Consider the following 27,594-nt stretch of genomic DNA (forward strand, 5'->3'; position numbering starts at 1 on the left):
TTTTCTCTAACAGTTCTTTAGTGTATGATAGTTTTTAATGTTTAGTTAGTTTAAGTTTTTTTACTAGTTATATATATATATTTTTGGGTGGGGTGGGGGCGGGGTGGGGTGGGGTGGCCATACCTGGCTGTGCCCAGGGGTGACCCTGGCCGGCTAACGTCCCTGTGCTGACGGAGATCGAGCCCAGGACAACTGGATATAAGGCAAGTGCCCTCCCCACTGTCCTGCCTCTCTGCCCCTTGCGGAATTCTCTATTGAAATATGGAATGACTCTGAAGTCAGTGGGCCCTCATGGGGGGCCGATGAGAAGCAGAGGAGAAGATGTCACTCCCCCGGGACTGGCTGGAGCGCTGGCACTGCTGAGTGCGATGAGCCCCGCCAGCCCCACGACGCCCACTAGGCCTTCCCGGGGTCTTGGGCCGGAGTGAGGCGTTGCCCTTTTCAGGGAAAGGGAGTCGATCCTCGACCTCCTCATGCCCCCGGGTCTTTGTCCTCCTTGCAGAAAAGCATTTCAGGAGATGAGCATGAAGCAGAAACATTTTATTTGGAGGCCTTTAGGAAGGGGAAGGAGGGAGGGAGTAACACGCTCGAGAGAGAGTGCGGCTTCTCCAGAGGTGCGGAAAGCCACTGAACATGTTATGTTGCTAGGTTGCATTCGGTTCGAAAGTCCACAGTTCAAGAGGGGAGAAGCCCGTGACATGACCGACCTCATAGGCAAGAGCAGTACCTGGGCACGGGCACACATGAGCGCCCTCCCTTGGTTCAAGGTGGCTTATCTAGGAATTTCCCCAGGCTGCCCCTGGTGGGAGTTTCTAGCTACCTAGAGTCCGTTGCTAGGGTGGTTGCCAAGGGGGTAGAGTTGAGTGGTCCATGGTCCTCTTAGAAATTCCTTTCCTGCCCTTTGTTCCTATTCCCTCGGGGGGTCCAGCCTGCTCTGGGCCTCATAATGTGGGTTAATTTTGACAAGATCTTGGGTCCCGTGCACTCAGGTAGTCTTTTGGTGGCCATGAAGCTTTTGTTGACTTTCTCGGCGTTCCATCGCCATGGGGACGCTTTCCCCATCTACCTGTCTGCCTCAGTTCTGTGGGTTAAGAAATGGAGTTAATACTGGCTTGTGGTTATCCAACCTGGGCAGCGTCACAAGGAATGAAGGAAATGCCGAAAACTCCTTCGCTCCCCTTTGGCACAATTTTTTTTTTCTTTTTGGGTCACACCTGGTGATGCACAGTGTTTACTCCTGGGTCTGGATTCGGGAATCACTCCCGGCAGTGCTTAGAGGACCATATAGGATGCTGGGAATCGAACCTGGGTCGGCCGCGTGCTAGGCAAATGCCCTTCCCACTGTGCTAACGCTCTCCAGCCCCCCAAGGCCCAGTCTTGCGGGGCCCTTTTCCCTTGCAGTTCTCAGCCCATAGAAAAAAGTGTGCCTGTTGCTTCCCTTAGCTTCTACGTGTAACCCCGGGCCTCTCACACATGTACATACGCACACACGCACACACAAGACCAGCCATCACTTCTGAGTCGCCTGCCGGCTCGTCAGTGTCTGGACGGGGAGGTGGTCAGTGACACTCGCGGTGCTCAGGGATGATTTCTGGCTCCTGAATGTGTTTGGTGGTGGGAGTGATGGCAGGGAGGGCGTGAGGGTTAGCTGCCCGCAGGGCTAGTACCTGTCCCCTCTGCTCTCTGGCCCCGAATCGGCAGTTGTTTGTTTGTCTGTTTTGGATTGAGTTTTTGCGCAGGAATGACACTTGGTGGGCTCAGGGGGCTGTGCTTGGTGGGCTCAGGGGGCTGGGGGTCGCACTCAGGGTGGCGAGTGCCAGACTGGCAGCTCTCTGGCCTCCGGAAGCTGCTGTGGTCGCTCGCCTGAGACAGACTCTCTCCTCTGCTCTTCAGAGATTTAGTCCTGAGAACGAGTGTGCCTCAGAAGGCCCCACAGTGGGCTCGATGGTCGGGGCCTGGTAGTGGCCGCGGCAGCGTCTGACCGCCTGACCATGAGTCTGCTGAGGCCCAGCGGGCTGAAGGCCCCCACCAAGATCTTCAAGCATGGGAGCTGGGCCCTGAAGGCACCCTCGGCCGGTAAGTGCGCTCAACCCAGGCCAACAGAGACTCATTCCCACCCGGGAACCCCATCCCGAGTTCTAGCCCGGGAAGGGCTCCCTGAGCTGTAGACACGTCCGTGGCTCTGGGGATAGCTCTCACACACGAGTGTCACGTTCTGTGAGTTTAGTGTCACGGCAACCGGTGACAGCTGAGGCGACCAACCTGCTCCCTTCTAACTGCTAGTTCCCTTGCCCGGGCTTGGAGACAGGCTTAGGGAGGTGGACTCACCTGGACTAGAGGGCCTCATTGCCGGCCAAAGCCACAGTACAGTGGGGAGGGCAACTGGCACCCCATGTGACTCTCCACCCTCAACCTCACCATGAGTGACCCTGAACGGAGAACCAGAAATAGGCCCTGAGCATTGGCTGGGTTGCTCCCCGCCCAAAAGAAAAAGAAGATGGGCCAGTGGACACAGCAGAAATAAGACATTGGGTTCGAGCTCTCACCTGGCTTGGTCCGTAGTATCACGGGGTGTATCCAAAGATTTCCCCTGAGCTGCCCAAAGTATGACTGCGGCCTGGGATGCTGCGGTAGGTGAGCACGTCCGCTTCACGGCTGGCCCAGCCAGGCTTCGCCACAAGCAGCCCCTGTCATTGGCTGGGAGTAGCCCCGAGCACTGCTGGGTGTCCCTCTCCCCCAACCACACTTTAACTGGACCTGCACAGGCCCTTCCTGTCCCTTCTGACCCTTTTGACCGTTTCTGCTGTTCCAGCGGCTGCTCCCGTTGAGAAGACCGTGCCTGGGGAGAAAACCCCCAGCGCCCCCTCCTCGGAGATGCAGGAGGAGTTTGTGGGCGACTTCCAGGTCGGGGAACGAGTCTGGGTGAACGGGAACAAGCCTGGATTCATCCAGTTCCTCGGGGAGACCCAGTTTGCCCCTGGTCAGTGGGCCGGGATCGTCTTGGACGAGCCCATCGGCAAGAACGACGGCTCGGTGGCGGGTGTGCGCTACTTCCAGTGCGAGCCGCTGAAGGGCATCTTCACCCGGCCGTCCAAGCTGAGTAGGAGCTTGCAGGCCGATGATGAGACCAACTGCCGGCAGCCAGCGCCTGCCGCCTGGGCCACACCGCCCCTGTCGGCCTCCCCGGCCCCTGCCGGCACCGCGAAGGTGCCCCAGTCCCCGGCGAAGGAGTCACCGGCCACCCCTCACATCAGCAGCCTGACCAGGACAGCCAGCGAGTCCATCTCCAACCTCTCTGAGGACGGCTCCCTCAAGAAAGGGGAGCGGGAGCTGAAGCTCGGGGACCACGTGCTGGTGAGTGCCGAGGGCAGAGGTCGCGGGTGGCTGTCCATTCGCCTGTCTGGTCCATCAGTTCCTCCAGACTCGCGGTTTGGGTGGAAGCACGAGCAGCCGGGACGCCTGGACCTGCAGTTTCCAGCGTGATGGATGCGTGCGGGGATCCTGCCAGTTTTACCAGTTTAGCCAAAACAGGGTGGAGGGGTCATGCCGTGGGGAGGGGTCATGCTTTGCATGCCTCTGACCCGGGGTTTAAGTCTTGGTCCCATGTATAGTCCCCCAAGCACATCCCGGAGTGATTCCTGAGCACCAAGCCAAGAGTAAGCCCTGAGCACTCTGACTGTGACTCAAAAACAAACCAATGAACAAAGTTGGAAATCGGTTCTATTTCTCTGGTTTTCGATGTTTTTGCTTGGGGCGTCACAGGGTGGTCGCACAGAAAGCACCCTTCCCCCGGTGCTCCAGCCCTGTTTGTCAGCATTCCTGTCAGTGTCCAGCGCTGTGATTCTGTTTTGCTCTGTGTCCCGGGAGCCAAGCGTCAAGCCAAGGCATAGTGAAGGAGAACTGGAAGATCGAACTCTGCTAAGATACGAGAACAGTCATTTTCCTTTAGCTGGTTTCTGGCTTAATTGTTCTCCAGCGGTGGGGTTGCCAGTGCTCCGCTCCCACACCCAAGGGGCAGCGACCCCCTCGCCACACCAGGTGGCTGGCCTGGGTCAGAGATTCCCGGGGGTGTGGTCAGCCAGGCCACCGGTGACAGCGAGTGGGTGTGAATGCCGCTGCCTTGCATGGACACTGAGCAGCAGCGTCTGCGCACCCTGTAGGGGTTGCGGGGGGAAATGGCACCTTGACCTTTGGGGTTTCTTCAGGAAATCCCGACTCTGAAGCCAGAATGTTCGTTTGCGGGGATGGGGGCGCTGTGCGCAGTCCAGGGTGCCTGACCCACGTCCCGCCATCCCTCCGGCAGGTGGGAGGCATGGAGGCCGGTGTGGTGCGCTTCCTCGGGGAGACGGACTTCGCCAAGGGGGATTGGTGCGGCGTAGAGCTGGACAAGCCACTGGGCAAGAACGATGGTGCCGTGGCCGGAACGAGGTGGGTCCCTCTGAACCCCCAGACAGCCTGGGGCCATGCACGGTGCCCGGGAGGCGCTGAGGGGACTGCAGGCCACTTCACTTGTTTCTTAGGCGGGGCCACTTCCAGTGGCACGCGGGGACCCTGCAGGGATGTGGGTAAAGCCTGGGGCCCCCACATGCAGCTGTGCACGGGCCGCAGGAACCCCCCGGGCCTGCTGTCGCCCTTCAGATGCCGGGGAGGCTGCTTGGAATCGCCCTTGGTTTGCGTGGTGGGGGTGGGCGGCATGCGAGCGAGTGTGGGTGTGAATGTATGAGGGAGTGTGTATGTGAGCGTGTGAGTGTGGGGCTGTGAGAGTGTTGGTGGGGGCGTGGGCATGAGAGTGTTGGTGGGGGTGTGAGCGTGTTTGTGGGGGAATGAGAGCGTGTCAGTGTTGGTTTGAGAGCGTGCAAGTGTTGGTTGGGGTGTGCATGTGTGTTACTGTGGGGCTGTGGGTGTGTGGGAGTGTTGGTTGGGGTGTGAGTGTGTGTGGGTGTGGGAGTGTCGGTGGGGTGTGAGTGTGAGTGTGTGTTGGTTTGGGTGTGAGTATGTTTGTTTCTGGGGAGTGAGTGTGTGTGAGTGTGGGGTGTGGACATATGGGAGTGTCTGTTGGGGTGTGAGTGTGTGTGTTTGATGGGGTGGGAGTGTGAGAGTATGGGAGTGTTGGTTGGGGTGTGAGTGTGTTTGTTGGGCTGTGAGAGTGTGGAAGTGTGGGAGTGTTGGTTGGGGTGTGAGTGTAAGTGTGTGTTGGTTGTGGTGTTTATGTGTGGGAGTGTTGGTTGGGGTGTGTGTGTGTTTGTTAGGTTGTGATTGTGTGTGAGTGTGGGCTGGTGGAGGGTATGATGTTTGTTGGGGAGTGAGTGTGAGTGTGGCGCTGTGGAAATGTGGGAGTGTTGGTTGGGGTGTGAGTGTGAGTGTGTTTGTTGGGGTGGGAGTGTGAGAGTGTGGGAGTGTTGTTTGGGGTGCGTGTGTGAGTGTGTTTGTTGGGGTGTGAGTGTGTGGGCATGTGGGGCTGTGGGAGCGTGTTCGTTTGTGGGGGTGTGAGACTGTGGGACTCAGTGGACTTCTGGGTCGGCGCTTGTGTCTCTTGCCGAAGGTGTTTTTGTCCCCCCCTCCTCGTTGTCCGCAGGTACTTCCAGTGTCAGCCCAAGTATGGCTTGTTTGCTCCCATTCACAAAGTCACCAAGATCGGCTTCCCGTCCACCATGCCGGCCAAGGGCAAGGTGGCCGTCGTGAGGCGTGTGATGGCCACCACCCCCGCCAGCCTGAAGCGCAGCCCTTCGGCCTCCTCGTTCAGCTCCGTCAGCTCCGGGGCCTCATTCGAGAGCAGCAGACCCGGCCGCACGGGACTAGTAAGCAGCCCCCCACCACTGCGGGGTGCTGGGCCCCCACAGACTCCCACAGCCCCAGGGGCGAGAGGCGGAGCAGGAGCACGTGGGCTGAGCAGCTCCGGGTGGCAGGCGAGTGGCTTCTCAGCCACCACCGGTGACAGGAGCAGGGATGGGCCTTTCCTGGGGTGCTCAGGGCTCCTCTCTGGCCTCAGGCCACCTTAGGGATGAAGTGGGGTAGCTGAAGGGGGCGCCTGAGGGTCAGAGCAGGGCCCAGAGACTCTGGGGAACGCTTGGCCCTTCATCTTGCTTCTTTGCTCTCTCCGTCTCTCCCTGCTCCCTCCTGTCCCTCTGCACCGCTGTCCACATGCAGAGTGGCCTCGACCTCTGTCCATTGCGGTGCCGCAATTCAACAAAGCTGGGGCCTCGTGGCTTCTCCCCTCACGTCTATCTGAGTCATAAACACTAAAGTGTGTCTGAATATGCAAGGGTGCCCTGAGATATTGTCCACAGGGAAACGGGCCCACGATGGAGAGGGTGTCCCGGGGGGCTGGCTTTGCTGGGGGCTGCGCTTCCTGCCGCCGCCTCTGCTCCGTGCATTGACCCTCGATGCGGAAGAGGAGGGAGTGAGTGTGTGTGCAACGGAAGATACAAAACAGATGACACGGGAACGGGAGCCAGGAGGCCACGCGCCGTGGGCACAGGCCTGGGGCCAGTCCTGTCTTTCTCGACCACCACCAGGTTTCCCTGCCCCACCTGCATCCTCACGTCCGACTCCTCCTTCCCTTCGCCTCACCATTTAGGAGGGGAGCAGACTCAGAAGCCCCTCTCCTTCCCTCGCGAACCAGCCCATTTGTGGAATTTGGTTTTGTTTTTCTGCTTGACTGTGGGCCATACCCTACAGTGCTTCAAGGGGCCGTTTGCAGTGCTGGGGTTTTGCCGGTGCCTCCCACCTCCAAGCAAGAGCCCTACGCCTGAGACGTATCTCCAGCCTCCCCCCGCTGTCTTGTTTTGTTCTGTTTTGGGGTCACACTTGGCAGAGCTCAGGGCTTTCTCCCACCTCTGTGCTCGGGATTATTCCTGGCGGGCCTCCGGGATTGAGCCTGGACAGCGCTGGGGCTTCGCTCTCCAGCTCTTTGGCCCCTGCCTTGCATATCTTTATGCAGGGTGGAGCTCACTCCTAAACTGAACATCACCGTTAGCGTCTATGACAGGAATATAGAAAGATTCTGTGTGACTTCACGGAAGTATACCTCGACAACATAATTCCATAAGTGCACACACAAGCGTTCATACACACAGTCACTCATACATGTACACGTAGTGCATACCGTATATACACAGGCTTATGGGTATACACACACAGGCACATGCATGCATAAACACAACGCGCGCATGCACACAGGTGCGTGTAGATATGCCCACCGGAACATACATGCACGCATACATACATGCACCCAGGTCCGTGCGTGCCCTGTGGAGGCCTCCCGGTTCATCTGTTGGCTGAGTTGCTCTTCTGAGGTACCAGGCTCCAACAGAGGGTCTGGCCTTGCTGGGATGGAGCCTGGGGACTCACACACCACGGGCCGGGCAGAGGCTTTGGCATCAGCATCCTGAGTTCAGCTCGTGGCCCCGACCTTGCCCAGCCCCTCAGCACGCGCCTCCCCCCATGCTAGGGGTGCTGCTTTCTCCCTGCTCCAGCGCCTGAACCTCACAGTCTCGTCTCCATAGTTGGCTGAAAGAAGCCCATCGCTCCTGTGCTGGTTTCCTCAGGGAGCTGTCTCGGGCCCAGGAAGCGCGTGTGTCTGGCCTGCCCCACCCGCTCAGGCCAGGAGGCTCAGGGAACACCGCCGCCCGCCTTTCTTAGTTTTTATTTTTGCTCTTTGGGGTTCACCTGGCAGTGCTCAGGGACTCCAGGCGTGGTGCTTGGGGGCTGCTCCCGGTGGAGGGGGGTTGAGCCCGGGTCTTGGTGTTAGACCCCCAAGGCTGCCAAGCTCTTCCCAGCCACCCCTTGAAATCCGAGTTGACTGCAGTTCCCGGGAGCACTGCACATGGCTGGCCCGAGAGCTCGTGTGCTCCTAGAAATTTTCGTTATTATTTGGTTTTGGGGCCACACCCAGGGGTGCTCAGGGCTTATTCCTGGCTCTCTGCTTGGGGGGTGGGGTCACTCCTGATGGTGCTGGATCTTGAACCTCTGCAAGCACCTTCCCCCACCCCCCCCAACAGACTCTTTGGCCCTGGGGAGGGCATTTAATCGGACCAGATATACTTTAAGTGTATCGGGAAATCACGGCCAGGTCCTTACGCACAGGCAAGGATGATCCCGCTCTCCGGACAGAACCAGGTGGCTCGAGAGCTGCCAGCAGGCAAAGCAGCAGTGGACAGCCTGGGCCCTGCTGGGCCCTTCGGTCAGGAGGCGTTTGGCAGCAGCTCAGATGATGCGGGGAAGCGGCAAGAGAACCTGCGGCTGGACCGCAGCAGGGCGATGGAACAGGGATGGCTGGGCAGAAAGAGAGGAAGTCCTGGCCACCCCCGCCGCAGCCCCCGCTATCGTGTGCCCGAAGAATGAAGATCAGGTCCCGCCTTGTCCCCTCCTGCAGGGGTCATTGTGCAGAGAGGGATCTGGGTCTGCAGAGCGACCATGAGCGACCACGATCCCAGGATAGAACGGACAGGACCCCTGGTCCCCACAGCACTTCAGCCCACTCCCCTCCCCTCCTCACTGTCTTTGCCTCTTCTCTCCTTCCCTTTGTGCTTGGTCTTTCCCTGAGCTGCCCTTGCTGTCCTGCTCGCTGGGCGTGAGCCCTCACACATTCTCACCCACCACTTTTTCCTTTTTTTTTCCTGGACTTTGGCCATACCCCAGCAATACTCAGGACTTACTCCAGACTCTGCACTCAGGAGTCACTCCTGGTGGGCTCGGGACCCTATGGGGTGGGTACCTGTTATCCAGCTCGGGTCAGCGGCGTGCAAGGCCAGCGCCTTTCCCGCAACTTTATCATTCTAGCCTCTCATCCCCCATTTTCGAAGGCAGATGGCACAAGGGTCTTTTATAGGGTCACACCCAGTGACCCCCGGGGGCACGGGGCCATTCCCAGAGACAAGAGTCTCTGGTTACTGCTATTCAGGCATGGGGCGGGTGCCCGGGAGAGCGAGGTGAGCTGGAAGGAAGAGGAAGAGAGAAGGGACAGGCTGCCCTGGGAGACCCTGACGGACCTGCAAGGCTGAAGATGCTGGAGCTGGCCTCAAGCTCAAGCCAAGGGCTCATCCTTAAGGAAGCTCAGGCCAGAGCGGGCTGTGGAGGGGGCTGCCTCCGGCTCTGCAGAAGAGTCTCTGGATTCCCACGAGGCCCGAGGTCAGTGGAACCCAGGTCCCGTCCAAGGATCTTCGGGAAGGTTTCAAGACGTTTCTGCTGAGAGTCGCTGGCCCATATGCAAGGATGCAGCACTGCTCCATGTGCTTTGCCGAGGATCACCGCGAGCATGCCCGTGTCGGCTGGCCCCATCCCCTTCACGTCTCTTTTTCCTTTGCAGTTGCCGGAAACCTCCTCCCGCTACGCGCACAAGATCTCTGGCACCACCGCCCTCCAGGAGGCGCTGAAGGAGAAGCAGCAGCACATTGAGAAGCTGCTGGCCGAGCGGGACCTAGAGCGGGCGGAGGTGGCCAAGGCCACGAGCCACATGGGGGAGATAGAGCAGGAGTTGGCCCTGGCCAGAACGGGCACGTCCAGGTGACCTCTTCTCCTACTCCAGCTGGTTCAGCAGCTCCACCTTCTCCCAGTCGGACGGCAGTGCCGGGGCCGAGAGACGCCTGCGGTAGAGCCTGGGCGCGAGCTTGGTGCAGGCGGTGCAGGCAGAGGCCATGGGTCCCCGTCTGCCGTCGTTGCGGTGGCGTCCGGCGCGTGGTTTGATCGCATGCGCCTTCTGCTCGCCCTGTGGGGGTTTAGGGAGTGCCGAGTTGTCCGCGCCATTGCTTTCGTGGTGTGGTTCCCCTCTGGCCTTCCAGAAATGCCGTAGCTCAGGCGGGAGATGCATTCAGCTTGCCGTGGTTACAGGTGGCGATGCCAGCCCACAGAGGGCTGTTGGGGGCGGGCGAGGCCACTCACGCGCCGTTGCCTCTACAGCACGTCCTGGAGCTGGAGGCCAAGAACGACGAGCTGCGGGCCATGCTGGAAGCGACCGACTGGGAGAAGGTGGAGCTGCTGAACCAGCTGGAGGAGGAGAAGAGGTGAGGCCGTGCCCGGAGCTGGGGGCTCCCTCGGGTGGGGCACTCCTGGCCTTCCAGGGCTGTGAGAACCAGAAACCAACGGGTGCCCAGTCCTGAGCGCGGCCTCACCGGGAGGGCTGGGGGGGGGGGGGGAGCTCAGTGGAGCCAAGCCACCCCCGGCCCTCCCTGCTGTGTCCACCTGGCCTGGTATTCAGGAGGCCTGTGCTGGGTGGCAAGGAACTGTCCTAACCCAGTGGGGCCCTGTGGGAGTCCCTGTGGTTAAGTCCCAGGCGGGAGGAAACCCACAGTACTCATGGGGCACGACAGCAGACAGACAGGGCTCAGGCTAGGCTGCAGACAGACGGACGTGGTGCTCAGGCCGGGGTGCAGACAGACAGACATGGGGCTCAGGCCAAGCTGCAGACAGACGGACGCGGGGCTGAGGCCTGGCTGCAGACAGATGGACACGGGGTGCTGGCCGAGACCGCCTTTTCAGATGGGCTCCCGGCAGTGTGGTGCCCAGGGGCACTGCCAGTGCCTGGCTCAGCCCCTCAGCTCCACATGCTGACTCAACAGTCACTGGGAGCCCCCCCCCCCCCGCCCCCGAGTCGTTGGCTGCTTCTCCCCCAGGGACTCAGTTGTTGTCCCAATGTGGGGACAGGCGCTGGCTGGGAGGGACTGGCAGGCGCCGCGGGTCAGTTTTTAACCACCTCTGTTAGCTTCGAGGCAGAAAGGGTTGATATGACACTGCACCTGGCGTTGGCTCGGCCTAGCTTCCTCATGTAGCCTGCGGGTCCCACCCAGTGCTCGAAGCTGAGGGGACTCGCTGACTTTCTTTTTTTTTCTTTTTGGGTCAACCCAGCGATGCTCAGGGGTTACTCCTGCCTCTGCACTCAGGAATTACTCCAGGCATTGCTCCATAGTGGTATGCTGGGAATTGAACCTGGGTCGGCCACGTGCAAGACAAATGCCCTGCCTGCTGTACTCTCGCTCTGGCCCTCCCCGACTCTCTCAGCCCTCCTGTGTGTGGAGCCGGGGGCTGGGTCAGGCGCATCTACAAGATGGTGGCCCTCATGGGGGGCAGCAGTGACGCCCCTCACAACGTCTCCCTCTCCCCCACAGGAAAGTGGAAGACCTCCAGTTCCGAGTCGAGGAGGAGTCCATCACCAAAGGCGACCTGGAGGTAAAGCCCGGGCAGGTCCCGGAGGCTTGCAGGGTGCAGGCCAGGATGCGGGGCGGCCTGGCCGACCCCGCCGGGACCACTTCTGCTGGAGAATCCGAATCAGACAGGGATACCTTGGGTGATGCACCTGGCCGGGCCCGGCTGACACATCTCTGCTCCTTGGGGCTGGAGGCTGCTCTTGATGAGCGTTTTTCTCTCGTTCTGACAGTCGGGTCTATGCCTTTGCCTCAGCTTTGATTTTCAGTCGAGCAGCACAAATCAAATCCTTTAGAACCCCATTTTTTGGAAGCTTTTCCTTAAAACAAGAAGAAGCAAAGAGTCAGTTTGGAAAAGAAAAATTTCTATTTCTGCTTCTTTTCCTTCCTGTTTTAAGTTCATGGAAATTTTGTTTTCCCACCAGAAGGAGGTGAAGTCCCTGCAGGCGGCCTCTGAGAAGCTCGCCAAGGAGAACGAGTGCCTGAGGACCAAGCTGGACCATGCCAACAAGGAGAATGCGGACATGATCGCCCTGAGGAAGTCCAAGCTGGAGACGGCCATCGCCTCGCACCAACAGGCCATGGGCGAGCCGAAGGCATCCGTGAGCCAGGGCGTGGGCGCCGAGGCGGCCGAGCTGGCTGAGCTCAAGATGCAGATCGAGAGGCTACAGTTCGAGTACCAGCAGGAGGTGGAGAGCCTGAAGGCCCAGCAGGCGGCTGAGCGTGCAGCGCACGCCTCCGAGCTGCAGACGCTCAGGTCGCGGCTGTTCAGGACGGCCCAGGAGCAGAAGAACAGCCGGGAGGCCGCACGGGCCAAGCTCGAGCAGATCGAGGACCAGCACCTGGTGGAGATGGAGGACGCCCTGAACAAGCTGCAGGAGGCGGAGACGAAGGTAAAGCACCTGGACGGGTTGCGGGCCGTGTGCAGTCAGCAAGCCCAGGCCCTGGCCAATGCCACGGCACAGCTGGAGGCCACCCAGCAGAAGCTCTTGCAGCTCGATGGGCTCTGGAAGGCCAGTTCCGAAGGTCAATTGGGAATGGAGAAGCTCAGGCAGCAGCTCCAGGTGACTGAGTGGCAGATTCAGGAGTTAGAGAATGCAAAGCGGGCCGAGAGCTGCAGGTTGGTACTCGGGCGCCCTCGCCCACTTCCACGCTCGCTCCCTGCATGCTGTGTGTCAGTCTGCTCGCCGCCGTGTTCCGGCTTGGTGCTGACAGGTCTCCCGGTCACGTCCCGTGCGGTTCCCTCTGAGGGGACTGAGAAGGAGTCGGCATGATTCGGGGGTTGTCATTGGTCCCCAGCACCTGGATGCCGTGCTAGCCTTGGCCCCGGCTAATCGGGCCCGTCTGGGGTCTTTCTGAAACAGAGAATTCTTCACGAGGCCAGTGAGAAAACAAGATAGGAGCCCCAGTGCAAACCTCTGCCCCCCACCTCTTGGGCTCGCTGCATACTCGCCGAGTTCGCCCAGACACTTGGGCTCGAGTCAGGCCGCGAGGGTCTTTCCCTGACCTTGCTGACCACCTGCTCGTGTGACGGGCTTTGCCCTCCTCTCCCCGAGGCGCCTCAGTTCCCAGCTGGTGCTCGATGCCTCTGAGCCTCTGAGCTCCCTCAAGGCTGGTGACGTGGCCAATCTTGGTATTTCTCATTGCCAGCCCCTCCCTCCCTGCAGCACAAGCCCCCGCGCAGCCCTGCAGAGATTTCATCCCTTTCAACCTCTAACAGGTGCTTGGGCCAAGTCCGCCTTCCAGCATGGCCCCCTGCTGGCCACAGGCATGGACTCTCATGGTAGCCCTGACCCTGGGGAAGGACAAGACAGTGAGATCTGGGCCAAGCCGAGGAAGCTGCAGTTCTCACCAAGGAGCCCCGAGAGATGCCCTTCTCCTCCTATAGGATTGTGGTGGCAGGGACGTGCCCTCACCCCCCCCCCCACTCCCCCCCGCGCTGGGCACTTTGTTGGAGAAACTTCTCTGTTGGCCAAGATGGAAGGGCTGTGGGTTTTGTAGACAGGACTGACAGACATAACAGAAGGGCCCCGAGACCCCCGGGAGTTCCTCTCAGGACTCAGGACTCCTTGGCTGGCATTCCAGAAACACCAGCTGAAACAAATGGAATCAATTCCTAGGACAGAGCAGGGGATAGCTGACCCACTTGTTCGCATCAAGATGTAACAAACGTCAAGTTCGGGTGACTGCTGTCTAGGGGATTAGAGGTTCCTCATTTTAAATTTCATATTGAAACCCCTCAAACTTTTAAAGTCACAGAAAAGAAACTACAAGAAAGTAAATCTTGGGGACCGGAGTGATAGTACAGTGGGAAGGGCATTTGCCTTGCACGCGGCCCACGTGGGTTCGATCTCCATCATCCCATAGGGTCACTGTCATTGTCTCTACTCTCCCGATGTTTATTGATTAGCTCGAGCGGACCCAGTAACGTCTCCATTGTGACACTTGTTACTGTGTTTGTTATATCGAATACGTCACGGGGATCTTGGCAGGCTTTGCCGTGCAGGCGAGATACTCTCGGTGAGCTGGCCGGGTTACTGCCAAGGAGAAATTCCTGAGCATTTAGGGTGACCGAAAAAGCCAAAAGAAAAAAAAAAGATAACCTTTTATTCCCTCCCTCCCCTCCCTTTCCCTTTCTTCCCTGTTTCCTCCCTCCCTCCTTCCTATCCTTAGCTTCCCTCCTCCCTTGCTTACTTCCTTCTTCCTCGCCAAGCAATGCTCTGGGCTCTGGGGTCCTCCCGCCCAGCAGTAGTGGGGCTTTTCAGCTTGTGGACTGATCTCAGTCTCGCCCAGTGGTGCTGCAGTTCCAACTCGGGCCTGGTGTGTACTCCAGCCCTTTGTGCCGTCTCCCCGGCCCTGGAAAGTCAGTCTTTCTCATAGGCTTTCTTATTTTCTGGTCACGCCAAAGTTAGGTCTAGAAAACGCCTCTGTTTGGGCCGTTTTCAATAACCACTAGACAGTCATCACCAGAACTGCCGGCGCCAAGGCCTTGGCTTCGCGAGCTTCAGGCAATCACGCTCACCTCACGCCTCTGTTCTTCGGGGTTGTGTTGGGTCATGGGCTTCTCATACGTGTTTTCTGTTTTGTTTTCCCCTTCCCGTTCCTGTTTGTCTCCTTGGTCCATTCACTCCATCCTTGTGACTCTGGTAGGCAGATAGCCTGGCCGAAGAGCCGCAGGGGAAGGGGCTAGCGCTTCGTAGTCTTCAGGAGAACTTGAACGAAAGCGGCCGAGCTGAGGGGCCGTGTGTGCGCGCGTGTGTGTGCATGTGTGTTTGTGTGTGCATGCTGGTGAGCAGAGCAGAGGGGCCGTGTGTGTGCGTGTGTGTATGTTTGTGTGTTTGCGTTGTGTTCGTGTTTGTTCGTGTGTGTGCGTGTGTGCTGGGAGCGGGCAGGGGGCCGGCGGCTGACGGTGGCCCCCGGCTCCCCACAGGAGGAGAAGGTGGACGTGAGCCGCAGCCAGTGCCAGGCTCTACAGGCCGAGCACGCCAAGGCCAGCGTGGAGATCCAGGGGCAGCACGAGGAGGCGCCGCAGGCCCTTCAGCAGCTGCTGCTGCAGGCGAAGGAGAAGCTGCAGGCGGTGCAGGCGGAGAACGGGAGCCTGCTGCGGGAGGTGGCCGAGCTGAAGACGCAAGCCGACAAGGCCAAGGTGGGTGGGCGCAGGGCAGCGCCGCGGCTGATGGCGGCCGTGGCCCGTGTGTGTGTTGGTGCCCGGCCGCTTTCCACCACGCACCGCAGCCAGGGCTACGTCTCCTCTCTGGACCACCTGCTGGCCCAGTTCTGTGGCCAGCAGCCTCGTGTGCATGCTCAGGTCAGTCCCATTCCGGTAACATGGCCGTCAGCGGTCAGCTGCCCAGCACACACCAGTAGCCTACTGCGGCTCATGGCTGCTGAGCTGGACAGAGAAGATAGCCCTTGCTGCAGAAAGTTCTAGAAATTACATGGCGGTTCAACTGTGGTGTGCATTGAGACTCAGAAATGAAAACGCACAACCCGTTGCTGACGGGCAGGGAGAGCAGGTGAGGGAGACCCTGACCCGTGTGCGGCCAGTCCTCCTGGAGCCCCTGGGCCCCTCCCAAATGACTGCAAACACTGCCCTCCCATTGCTCATCGATTGGCTCGAGCGGGCCCACTAATGTCTCCATTTTGAGACTTGTTACTGTGTTTGGCAAGCAAAAACTGTTGGCTTCAGTCTCCAAAGCTTGGTGGATTCGTCTGGAGTTTCTATAAAGTGTATAACTTTTGGGACTAAGTCCATTTCCTGCCTCTGTTTGTCCCTGTGAAAATCGTTTGACAAGCAGTGGTTGCTTTTCCCTTCCCCTCCTGCACAAAGTTCCAAAACAAAATACTTTTTGTAGTTCTTTGAATTGTATTGAAAACTAGTTTTTGAATGCATCCCTTCTAGGACAGAGTGATGGATTTTATAATAGAAGAATTGAAGTGGGGGGAAAAATCTTATGCCCCAATGTCAAGATCCAACTGTACTTACACCTTCCGGGGAGCTGTCAGGATTCATTTCAGACGGCATTTCAAAAATCAACTCGGCTGATAGTAGAATGGGTAGGGTGCTGCCTTGTACTCGCCAACCCGGGGTTGATCCCCAGCATCCCGTGTGGTCCTCCGGCCCTGCCAGCAGTGATCCCTGAACACAGAACCCTGAGCGAGACCCGAACACCAGCAGGTGTGGGGCCCCCATCCACAAAATAGGCAGGTAGTTATGTTGACGCTAAGAAGCTAACTGTGTTTGAGCCTCTCCATCCTGAGTCTGTGTGTGCGTGTGTGTGTGAGTGTGTGCGCGTGCGCGTATACACGCGTGTGCAGGTAAGACTACTCTGCCATTTTCATTTCTGGTATTTAGGCCACATGAAGTGCTTGGCTTGCTTTTGCCTGCTTGATCTCATTCTTGTTTCCATTCTTCCCCGCTTTTTGTTTCTGCAGTCCTTAACTTGCTTATTAAGCTCGGCCAAAGAAGAGATGGAGCTGATGTCAGAGGATCGCAAGGCCCTGAGGTCAGAGAATGAATTGCTGGCGAAGGAGAAGCTCTGTCTGAAGTCTGAGAGAGGGTGGTTTCAATTGAAACTCAGAGAAGCGGAGGCCAAAAACTCTTCGCTGCGGGAAGAGCAGAGGAAGCTCTGGCTGTTGAACCAAGCGATTTGCTTGGATAAGGAGAAGGTCATCGAGGCCAGGTGGGCCGCGGAGAAGCTCTGCCAGCAGGAGCGGCTGGACCGAGAAGCCCTCGAGGCGGAGAAAGAGAAAGTGCTGGAAGAGGGCAGGGCGGTGCAGGAGGAGCTCCAGAGGGTGGGCGCAGAGAAGGACGCACTGCAGGTCGCCAAGCTGGGGCTGCAGGCCCTGGTGGAGGAGCTGCAGATGAGCAAGAGCAGCCTGGTGGCCGAGTGCAAGAAGGGCCTGGAGGAGAGGGGCCAGCTGGAGGAGCATGTCAAGAAGCTGGTTCTGGACAACCTATCCCTGGCCAAGGACAAGGACAACATCATCCAGAAGCTGCAGTGCTCCTACGAGGAGCTGGCTCGGGATCAGAAGTCGCTGGTGCAAGAGATCGAGGAGCTCACTGCTGAGAAGGAGGAGGCCGCCCGCGTGGAGTCGGCCCTGCGTGAGCAGCTGAACACCCTTGGCTCTGAGAAGGAGCTGCTGGGCCAGAAGGCCACGAAGCTCCAGCGGCAGCTGCACTGGCTGCTGAAAGACCAGGCGCTGCTGGAGGCGCAGCAGACCGAGCTGCTGGCCGAGCGGGAGGCGTCCCTGCAGGCCCTGGCCTCCCTGGAGGACACCAGGAACACCAATGCGATGATGCAGAGTAAGGTGGGTGATGGTAGTGACCAGGGCTGTGTAGGCCCGGCCTCAGCCCTGAGAGAAACCATATCCTGGGCCATAGTGATAGTACAGCGGGGAGGGCGTTTGACTTACACACCGAGTTCCCAGGTTCAATCCCCGGCATCCCATATGGTCCCCTGAGCACCGCCAGGAGTAATTCCTGAGTGCAGTTGTAGGTGAGCCAGTGCCCTCTGAACTCACAGCCCCACTTTCCCGGGCTCGAGTGACTGCTGACAGCCTGAGCTGTTCCACCCTAGCCAGGAGTGATCCCTGAGCACAGAGCTAGGGTTTAGTCCCTACCCCACCGGGTGTGGCCCCCAAACAAACCAAACTGACTACCCACAAAGGTTCCAGATAAGCATGTATACATACACAGACATGTATATATGTATATATGCGTGTATGCTTCAAAAGAGTCGGGGAATATCTACCATTTAAAATATCCGAGAATGATGCCGGAGCAATAGCATAGCAGGTAGGGTGTTGGCCTTGCACATGGCCAACCCAGGTTCCATCCCCGGCATCCCATATGGTCCCCGAAGCACCGCCAGGAGTACTTCCTGGGTGCAGAGCCTGGAGTCACTCCTGAGCAACGCCGGATTGTGACCCAAAAACCCCCTCCCCAAATTAATTGATTAATTAAAATAACAGAAGCCAAAAAGAGGGAAGCTGAGGAAGAAGGGGCTGTGCTCCCCTGGCGCCCGTGAGAACCAGGGGCCGCGCACATGCTGCCGGAACCCCACCCCCACACGCTCCCAGCACAAGAGGTGATGCTTAAGGAGTGAGAGGCCCCATGGACAAGGACACATCCCTTCAGTCAAGGGGTCATGTCCTTGCCAGAGCCCTCCAATGCCCTTCCTCTTGCTGCTCTCCCAGAACCTGGGCTTCGGGCTCCTATCAAATTGGCAAATCTTCACTTTGCCAGAGTCGAACACCACTTTGGAGGGCTTCTTCCCTGCCAGGAAGGTTCAGTCGCAAACGGAAACGCCCACCAGCATGTGGCTTATCCAGCCTCTTTGCGCATGCTCTAGGCCCAGAGCTGGGGGAGTCTGGTCCTCTGGGCTGCCTTCCTGCTTCTTGCTCCTGTCAAGGGAGACAGCTGGGTGTGGTCCTCCGGGGTTTGCACACTTGGCTGCAGTCCGGTGCCTGCACCTACCATCACCAGGCTCGGGTCTGGCCTGCAGCAGGAGTCAGCCTTGGGGCCTCCTTGATGTCTCTCCTTCCACAACCCCCCTTCCATCCCACCCGGGTCTGCAGCGCTTTATCGTTTGAATCCTCTCCGAGGAAGGGGACCATCTGGGTCCCAGTGCCCTGAGGAGTTCCCGCACACCCTCACTTCCTGCACTTCTGTACTTAACAGCCGGTGGCCCTGGAGGGCACTTGTGGGCTGAAGTGAACTTTGCATGTGGGCTGTGCAGGTGGACCCTGTATGGGCTTGTTGGGAACTGAACATTTCCATGTTTTTTTTTTTTTATTTTGTTTCAGCTGGAGGAAGAGAGATCTGTGTTTCTTGGCTGTAGTGTGGGATGGCCTGGGCACTCTCAGAGACTGGCCATCAGAACTTGCCCTGAGGGAGAAAAAGAATCAGTCTGTTTTTCTGGTTTTATTTACACTTTCTTGGGGGCCACACCTGGCGATACTCCAGGCTTCCTCCTGTCTCTGCACTCATGAATCACTCCTGGCTGCTCTCCGGTGGCCCCCATAGGATGCCAGGGAACAAACCTGGGTTGGCTGCGTGCGAGGCAAGCACCTTTCCCGCTGTGCTATCACTCAGACCCAACGCGCCTGCCAGTTTTCAAGTGAAACATGAATGTTTGTGCCTACAGTCATGCTTGCTTTTGTAAAGTGGGATTTCCCCCCGCCCCATTCATTTGAAAGAAGTGAGTTTGTCTTTGTAGGAGAGGGAAGACCCCTCTTGACTCCCTGCTCTGAGAAGAACCGAGGGGTACCAGCATCTCCTCCTGGGGTCTTCCCTGGGCACCCGGGAGCTTGCGCTCAGGAAGGGAAAGGGGAGCTCTGGCTGCCTCCAACCCTGGGGCGGGGACTGGAAGCGGGGCCCAGCCTCCTCTGTGGCGGGCTCCCATGGCTCCCGCAGATGGCTCACCGTCTCACGCTCTCCTTGAACACAGATTGATTTCCTGAATTCCGTGATTGTGGACCTCCAAAGAAAGAATCAGGACCTCAACATGAAAGTGGAGATGATGTCCGAGGCGGCTCTCAAAGGGAACGGGGACGACCTCAACAATTACGACAACAACAACTTCGGCCCGGCCACCTCATTCTCTGCACTCTGCAGAAATCTCCAGCAGTTCCTGGATTAGATAGCAAGCTACTTGTGAAACACCTACAATAACCAATTTACTGTCTTTACAAAGTTTACTTTTTTTCCACTGTGGTTTTAGATGAATGTATGATGAGAAATTCAACATTAATAATTTTGGATTTTCTTATCAGAAAAAATTAAATGAAATACCTGAACCATCAGAAGTTTATCATCCAGTCTGAATCTCTTTATGTTCATTTGAATGTTTTCTAGTTCTGTAAAACGTGATAAATAATGTACCATCAGGGCTACATGGATTATAAGAACTTCTATAATTGTATATATGCTTTTGATGTATTTTCCTCTGGAGATTATCAAGTGTCTCACCAGTGAAAGATCGTAATCCATTGACATTTTGAGTAATAAACACGATGGAAATTGTTTCACAAACTATGTAAAGCAGTATTAAAATTAGAGCAAACAATGTTCTTTATCTACTTGAATAAAATTATTTCCTTTTTGCCAGTGATAACTGATTATTCTCCGGTTTATTTATAAAAGATTTTTGACTAGCAATCAAGAACTATAGAGTCAAAGAAGTCAAAGAGTTTCTACAATGGAATTCTGATACACCAATTTCTTTTTGTTTCTTTATGTTTGTGCCACACCTGGTGATGTCTTAGGGCTTATTCATGGCTCTGCACTCAGGAATCACTCCTGACAGTGCTTGGGCAGACTATACGGAACGTCAGGGATTGAAGCCAGATTGGCCAAAGCGCATGCCCTACCAGCTGAACTATTGCTCTGTGCCTGTATACCATTTTCTTAAAAGTGTTTATCTTGGGCTAAAGAGGTAGTACAGTGAGTAGGTTTCTTATCTTGCATGTGTCTGATCTGGGTTCAATCGCAGGAATCCCATCCAGTCATCTGTGCCCCGGCAGGAGCAATCGCTAAGTGCAGAGGCAGGAGTAAACCGTAAGAAGCACTGGGTTGGGGGTATGGTGCCACCAGCAGGTCTCTCTGTACAGGAGAACAAAAACTTCAACCAGAGAATCAGGAGAAAAAGACATAATTCAACAGAATGGAAAAAATCTTGAACTGAGGTGGGGCAGATAAGCCCAGAATTTGAACTTCCTGCAGAAATGCAAACGAAAGTCAGAATGAAAAGGACAAATAGGGGAAGTGCAGGATAGCACAGCGGGCAGGGAACTTGCCTTGTGTGAGGCCAAACCCGGGTCGATCCCTGATCCCCAGCATCCCAGGTGGACCTTCCCCCGCCAGGAGTGATCCTTGAGCGCATCGCCAGGAGGAAGCCCCTCACATCACCAGGTGTGGCCCCAAAACAAAAGAAAAGAAAAAGGCAGATGGGCCTAAGCATATCTGAGCTTTGCTCTGAAGTCTGGGGCCACAGGGAGCACAGGCTTTGCAGGAGGCAGAGTTCCCTCCCTCCACCCAGCCCCCAGCAAGGAGCCAGGAGTGTCCCCAAGGCCAGCCCACTGCCAGGCTGCCGAAGACGGAGGACACAAGGAAGGGAAATGTGTTTCTCATGAAATCTACTGTGCTGTAATTCCCTGTGACACAGCGCAGCCCCCACCCCACCCCCACCATCAGTTCTGGTTGCGGGGAGACCCCCTCCTCTGTACTCTTGAGTGGCGATTGTCGGGGTCTGCTGCGCGTCCACGGTTGCCTCCCATCTCAGGTCCTTCCATCTGCTCATCCTCCCAGCCCCCCACAGCTGGTCCCAAATGGTCGGTTCATCCCTGGTGCTATTTGCAGGAGACAACTCCCAAGTTGGGGGCACACAGACACCAGAGTCCCATCCTCCCCCGCGTTCCCCACAACGCACAGCCCCCCAGAATCAAGGCTGGCGCCCCTGGATTGAGGAGGAAACATCCGTCAGAACAGGAAGCAGTTTTTTGTTTCATTTTGGTTTTGTTTTTTAATACACTCATCTTGGCATGCAACTTAGTGCTGGAGCGGTAGCACAGCAGGGTAGGGCCTTGCACGCGGCCGACCCGGGTTCGATTCCCAGCATCCCATATGGTCTCCTGAGCAACACCAGGAGTAATTCCTGAGTGCAGAGCCAGGAGTAACCCTGTGCATCGCCGGGCGTGACCCCCGGCAAAAATAAATACATAAATAAATTTTAAAAAATAAATGACCCATTTAACCACTTGTCCATTTCCCTCTGCTGTCTCATCACCTCTGTTCCCCGTCTCCCCCTATGTCCCAGGAATGTTTATGCAGCCATCCATGGAAAGTCATTCTTTCAGGGGCTGGGGAAGTTGTAGAACTGGTACTATCTTGTCTTGTACACAGCTGAGCTGGGTTTAATCCCTGGCACCCCATGTGGTACCCTGAGCCCAGAGCCATGGTAAACCCTGAGCATGGCCAGGTGTGCACCCATCCACCCCGAAGGAAAAAAACTTTCAGTGAATCTAAGGAACAAATGATGACTTTATTTTTTTTTGTGGGAGTAAAAAATTTTAAAAGTATTAAAAAATTTTAAAACAAATATTGAACTGTTTCTTCTCGTTAATCATGGCAAGCTGTGTCTGATTCAGAAATCTGAAGACAACTCAATTGTAGCTAATCCCAGGATCTTCATCGGCAGGTAGAGATTGTAAAGGATTCAGATGTAGGTCTGAGTGTGATGGTACATAAAGTGCTAAAAGGAATTTGCTCTGCTCTCAGGTTGAAAGCCTAGAAGGGTTTAGGTCCAGTTTCCCTGGGTTCATGCAGAAACCGCTGCCTGCCCCCAAGGGCCTTGTGGGCGTGCAGTCCTGATGGCGGAGGCTCTCTCCATCCTGGGCTCCCACATGGAGGCGCAGAACTGCTGCCTCTGAGAGAGGACGTCGCCTACACTCACCCAGCCCCTGGGTTTGCTGCGGGTTTTTCCCAGACTGTAGTTATCTCCAGCGTAGCTGCACGCGATGTGTGCCAAACGTGTGTCTCTGCACTTTGTGAAAGTCAGCGTTTCTTTTGGGAGCTTGTCTCCAAGTTAGGTTTTCAGACAGGTTGAAAACAGGTCCAGATCTGTCGGGATGGGAGATTTGTGATGAAAGTAGATAATGGACCAAACATGATGACCTCTCAGTGTCTGTATTGCAAACCATAATGTCCAAAAGTAGAGAGAGAGTATGGGGAATATTGTCTGCCATGGAGGCAGGGGGAGGGTATAGAAGGGGGGCGGTATACCTGGGAGATTGGTGGTGGGGAATGTGCACTGGTGGAAGGATGGGTGTTTGATCATTGTGTGATTGTAACCCATACATGAAAGATTGTAAGTTTCTCATGGTGATTCAATAAAAATAAATAAATAAAATTTAATAAATAAATAAATGAATAAATAAATAAAAAGAAATCAGGTCCAGCTGCGGAAGGCAGGGCCAGTCCTGCCGTGCTCCGACCACTGCTAAAGCCCAGAGCAGACGGGGGCGGGGTGGTCCTGTTCGGCGTACCCCACTTCCCTGACGGCCAAGGACAGATACCAGAACCAGAATGTCAGGCGCGGGCTTTGGTCAGGAACTCTGCGGGGCCCGGAGGCAGCCTCCGCGGTCCTGAGCTCACTGTGGGTGCTGATGTCTGGCTGTCTCTGCGCTCACGCGCTGCCGTGCTCACCTCACCCTCTCTTTTTCCTCCCACTCCTGCTTCCTTTGCTCTATCTGTGTGTCTTTGATGGAAAGACTAAAGAAACTCTATCCACGTTATAATAAATTTCATATATTTTTTTAGTTTCTAATATTTGGTTCTTGTTTTTTGCATTTTGAAAGGCTGCCCAGTAACACTTTAAGGCATATGCATCATGACTGAGATTTATTTCTTATGAAAGTCGTAAGGAAAGAATCTGGATAGTGTGATCCCTTGGGAAAGGTTTCTGGTCCCGGACACCTTCCTTCCGGCTCTCCTCCCTCTGCTGTTGCTCATGACACCAAATCTAAAGCGTGTGTCTTTAAAGGGGCCCACGTATTTGTGACTCGGGCATCGGTAAAGAGGCCCGATGTCCTCCAGGCACTTGTGGATTACACGGTAGAAGTCAGAGCTGAGAAGAGACCAAAGGAATTAGCCGTGAGGACTGGTCAACAGGAGCAGCTGCCGGGGTCTGTTTGGCCGTGTCCATGTAGGGGTTGCCACACGTGCCCACTCAAGGAAAGGCTGCCAGGTGATTGTGCAATGTTCCAGGCTTGTGTCAGGAACGCGCCAAGGAAGCTTCCCTCCCCTCCTGCCTTAGAGCTGATGGCTCAGGCTAGTTGGATAGTCCTGACCAAAGAATGGGAATGTGGGACTGGAGCGACATTCCAGCGTGGAGAGCGTTTGCCTTGCACACGGCCAACTTGGGTTCGATCCTTGGCATCCCATATGGTCCCCCAAGTACTGCCAGGAGTAATTCCTGAGTGCACAACCAGGAGGATCCCCTGAGATCTCTCAGTATGACCCTCTCCCCCCCCAAAAAAAAACCGGAATCTGCTCACGATCACGATCACAACCATCCTGTTGTTCGTCGATTGCCTCGAACAGGCCCCAGTAATGTCTCCTTTGTCCTAGCCCTGAGAATTTTTTAAAAAGTGCCATATTCAAGGCTCTTTCAGGGTTAGCAGAATGAGCCTCATCATTGTTACTGGTATTTGGCATATTGGGTAAGCCACGGGGAGTTTGCCAGACTCTGCCGTGTGGGCAGGTTACATTCGGTAGCCTGCCAGTTTGTCCAAAGAAAGAATGAGATAATAAGATGCTTCCGGGAGCTGGGTTTTATAGTCTCTGGGTCTTGGCCGTTGATGGGATTACAGGGCACAAGGGGGGCAGTTGGTGGGTGTAACCCCTGCCTACAGGAATATGGAGGGTCTGAGTGGAGGATGCTCAGCCCCAATCTGAGCAGGCTTGGAGATCTCAGCCCCAGGACACGCATGCCTTTGTTACTCTGCCAGTACCTTTATGCCTGTGGAGAGTGGTCTCAGCATGGTGGTGGCTGGTTGTAGAGGTCTTCGGCTGCCGGAGCACTGGTCGGGGTGGGGAGGGAAACTCAACCTGCTCCCCTCCAAAGGGTCCCGGCGAGGACAGCCAGGCGCGGGGGCAGGAGACTTTGCTCATCCTCCTTAAACCCCTTCACTTTGAATAAACATTTAAAATCAGATTTTCTAAGTATGTGTTAGATTTAGAGCAAGGAACTCTTAAAATAATCTTATGGTGGGATCAGTTACCAAATAAGTTTGTTTTGTTTTGCTTTGGGGACACAGTGCTCTTCAGTCATTCCTGCCTCCAGAGACCATGCAGTGCTGGGGACCAACCCAGCTCTCCTGTCTGTGAAGCGTAGACCCCAGCCCAGCCCCAAACACATGCCATAGGAAAGTCAAGATTCCTGACCCACAGGGTCGCATCAGAGATTTCCTTTCCACTAAAACGCTCTTATTTCCACCTAAACAAGATCCTATTCCCTAGCGAGGTGTTGCTCATGTAATAGCTTAACTGCACAGAAGTCCACCCTTTCCGGTGTATTTCCAGCCCTTGGGTGTTGAATTCAGGAGATCTCTGTTAGTCTCAGATTCTTTGCTTTCTATTTAATGATCTGGAGTGTAAGTGTGAGCCAGGCGCTGAGAGAAATACACACTTCTCTTTTCATCTCTGTGAGAATTCCCGTTTGCCGTAAACCCATGAGAATTCTGTAATGTGTGTGCGGATATCTTGGGTCTCACTAACCAGACATACATTCTGCCATTTCTAACGTGGGCCTCAGTCTCCGATTCCTCCTGTCAGTTTTTGGAGGCATCTGACACTCAGAACATGCTCTTCGTTCACCCACTCACCTGGGGACCAGGGAGACTCGGCTTGTTGTTGTAAGTTATGCCTCATTCGATGTGTCACCTGCCCGCATCACTGGTGCTATGGCCCAGAGCATGTGATCTAAACATGCATGACCCAGTGCCGCAAGGTGGGTTGGAGGGAATACCCAGTGGCCCTCCCAGCTTCTCCCAGGAGTGCACATTCCCTCCATCCCCAAGGCACACAGATTTGAACCACTGAGTAGGACACGAACATCCACAGCTGTCCTGGACCCCAGACTTTAATGAGATCCCCCACTTCACACGCACCTCTGTCTCTCTCCAAATATGCATCCCACGAGCCACACTTCTGTCCCCTCTCATGTCCTTTCCAGGCTGTGGCATTGCCCAGTCTTGACTGAACGTCCGTCCCCACCCTGTGCTACCCCCCACACGTCCTTTTGTGTGTGTTTAATTGTTGTCATTGCTTGGTAATAATTTATTCAAGAAATAGCACTTTTTCCTGGGATTAGGTGTTTAAAAGAATTCTTTTTTGGGGGGTGGGGTGGGGCTGCAACAAGTTCTTTTTTTTTTTCTTTCTGTTCTCCATCTCGCAAAGGTATTAACTTGTTTCTTTAAATTCAAATGGACACAATGATACGCTGGTTCTGGCATGTACACACAGGCAAACTTTTTCTCCCTCACAGTCAGTAAAATTTCACTAAACTTGTGTAAGCATCAAAGCCTGGGCCCCTCCCCCCGCAATAGTCCTGGGAGCCGTTGAGCGGGGGTTCTAGGGCAGTTGTGCACTGGCCTCTCTCTGGGTTGATTTCTGGCACAGGAAGGGAAGTCGAGGCCCCAGGGGCCATGAGGACCCTCAGGGCCTGTGACCAGCAGTCCTTGGCCAGCGGGCCCTAGGAGGCTCAGTTGGCTGGGGGTTTTCCCACCTGGAGTGGAGGGTGCCCCCTAGCAGGCGAGGGGGTGCGTGGTGAGTCTGGGGCGGGGGCGCTGCAGCGGGGACAGCCCCCTGCTGGCAAGTGCGGGCCGCCTGGGTCGCCGCTGACCCCCATCTCCTAGACCGCGCAGAGCCAGGCGCCCCCAAGGAGGGAGATGTGGAGCCCGAAGACTGAGCCGACGCTGCCGCTGGACCCGGACCCTGCGCCGCACTCCAGGGGCCCCTGCCCGCCCGCCCCACCCCGCCCGAGGGGCTGGAAGCCCAGGCCGCCGCCCGGGCCCGCGGACAGACGCCTCCGGACTCAGACCCCCTCGCGGGGTCCGCGCCCGCGCCCCAGGACTCGCGCGCCCTGCGTTCCCCGCGGCCCGCCCGCCGCTGCCCCCGCCCCGAGGAAAGTCGGTCACGTGGCCTCGGGGTGCGCATCGCTGGGCGCCGGGCGCTGGGGTCCGCCCCGCGCGGGGAGACGGGCGACGGGGGTCGCCCGCCGGGAGCCGCCGACCCTGCTCCGGCCCCCGCCAACCAACCTGGCGCCACGGAGCTCGGGCATCCGGCCGGAGGCCCCCCAGGGACTGCTGCGCCGGCAGTGCCCCCTCCTGCGGCTCCGTAGCCACGGGCCGGCCCCCGAGGGGCGGGCAGGGAACCCCCGGGACGCGGGGACACGGGCCTGAGCGAGGCGCTGCTGGGTGCGGGTGGGCGGGACCCCAGCGCCAGGCAGGGCCCGGCACCTGTGCAGTTCGCACGGCGGCCAGCAGAGGGCGGCGCGAGCCGCTCACAGGCCTGCTGGGGCTGCAGGTCAATCACTCACTGGGCAGGACCCAGCGATAGCCAGGGAAACCCGAGGACCCCCTGAGACCGTTCCCAGGAGCCGGGGTGGGGGGCGGGGAACATGCCCTCGCAAGGCCAGCTGGCAGTGCAGGGGAGATGACGCCAGGGCGCCCTCGTCCCCCCCCCCCCGCCCCCAGCTTCCCGGGAGGGTCCCTCCAAGGGAGCAGAGGAAGCGCTGTGCCCCGGCTCTGCTGGGGGTCTGGGGGTTCTATACAGCCCCCGGGGAGCGCTGAGTCTCGGCGGCCTGTGCCCTGGCTCGGTGGGGCACCCCCGGCACCCCTAGCGGGACGGTGGGAGATGAGGGGGCATGGGGCCCTGGGGTCAGATCTGGGGGCGCTTCTGCTTCTGCATGGGGGTCACAGAGACCTTGGTGACCTGGGCCCTCTGGGCTGGGGCCCGCCTGCAGCCCCTGCTGTAGTCTGGGCGGGGGAGTCACGGGGGCCATCCCAGCTGCAGCAGTGCTTGGGGACCATGTGGCGCAGACCCCTGTGCTGCCTCTCTGCCCCCATGTTCTTGGTTCTTTAAAAGAAGCGTGTGGGAGCCAGAGACACTACAGCAGACAGGGCACTTGCTTGGCGTGCAGAAGACTCGGGGTCGAATCCCGGCACCCCATAAGGTCCCCCTGCATTGTAAACCAAAAGGCGTGTGTCAGGGAGAGGGGGAGAGAGAAAAGAGGGAGAGAGGGAGTGGAGAGAGAGCACTGCAGAAAGGAGGAGGGAGAGAGAGGTGCCTTGCCTGCCTGGGGGCGTAGGGAGACTGGGAACATTGGTGGTGAGCAATGTACACTGGTGAAGGCACAGGTGTTGGAACATGATATGACTGAAATCCAATCAT

General features: G+C 56.9%; 1 protein-coding gene across 1 annotated transcript; it reads left to right on the forward strand.

The window, feature by feature from the left end:
* The first annotated feature begins 1,991 nt into the window (after positions 1-1,991).
* LOC130024599 (CAP-Gly domain-containing linker protein 1-like) lies at positions 1,992-26,542 on the forward strand. Its single transcript, XM_056115306.1, has 9 exons — positions 1,992-2,076; positions 2,813-3,354; positions 4,304-4,428; positions 5,576-5,798; positions 9,308-9,501; positions 9,894-9,993; positions 11,561-12,226; positions 14,575-14,778; positions 26,153-26,542. Exons 1-9 carry the CDS (start codon positions 1,992-1,994, stop codon positions 26,540-26,542), a joined length of 2,529 nt encoding a protein of 842 aa, XP_055971281.1.
* Positions 26,543-27,594: the final 1,052 nt, after the last annotated feature.

Source organism: Sorex fumeus, unplaced genomic scaffold, assembly GCF_029834395.1.
Source record: "Sorex fumeus unplaced genomic scaffold, SorFum_2.1 ptg000029l, whole genome shotgun sequence".
NCBI classification, from domain to species: domain Eukaryota; kingdom Metazoa; phylum Chordata; class Mammalia; order Eulipotyphla; family Soricidae; genus Sorex; species Sorex fumeus.

What these genes read in the sequence shown, in the direction of transcription:
- LOC130024599 (XM_056115306.1), top strand. Translation starts at nt 1,992, where the DNA reads ATGAGTCTGCTGAGGCCCAGCGGGCTGAAGGCCCCCACCAAGATCTTC. An exon ending in CCTGAAGGCACCCTCGGCCG is followed by an intron (nt 2,077 to 2,812) that starts GTAAGTGCGCTC and finishes CTGCTGTTCCAG; the next exon opens with CGGCTGCTCCCGTTGAGAAG. An exon ending in TGCTGAACCAGCTGGAGGAG is followed by an intron (nt 9,994 to 11,560) that starts GAGAAGAGGTGA and finishes TTGTTTTCCCAC; the next exon opens with CAGAAGGAGGTGAAGTCCCT.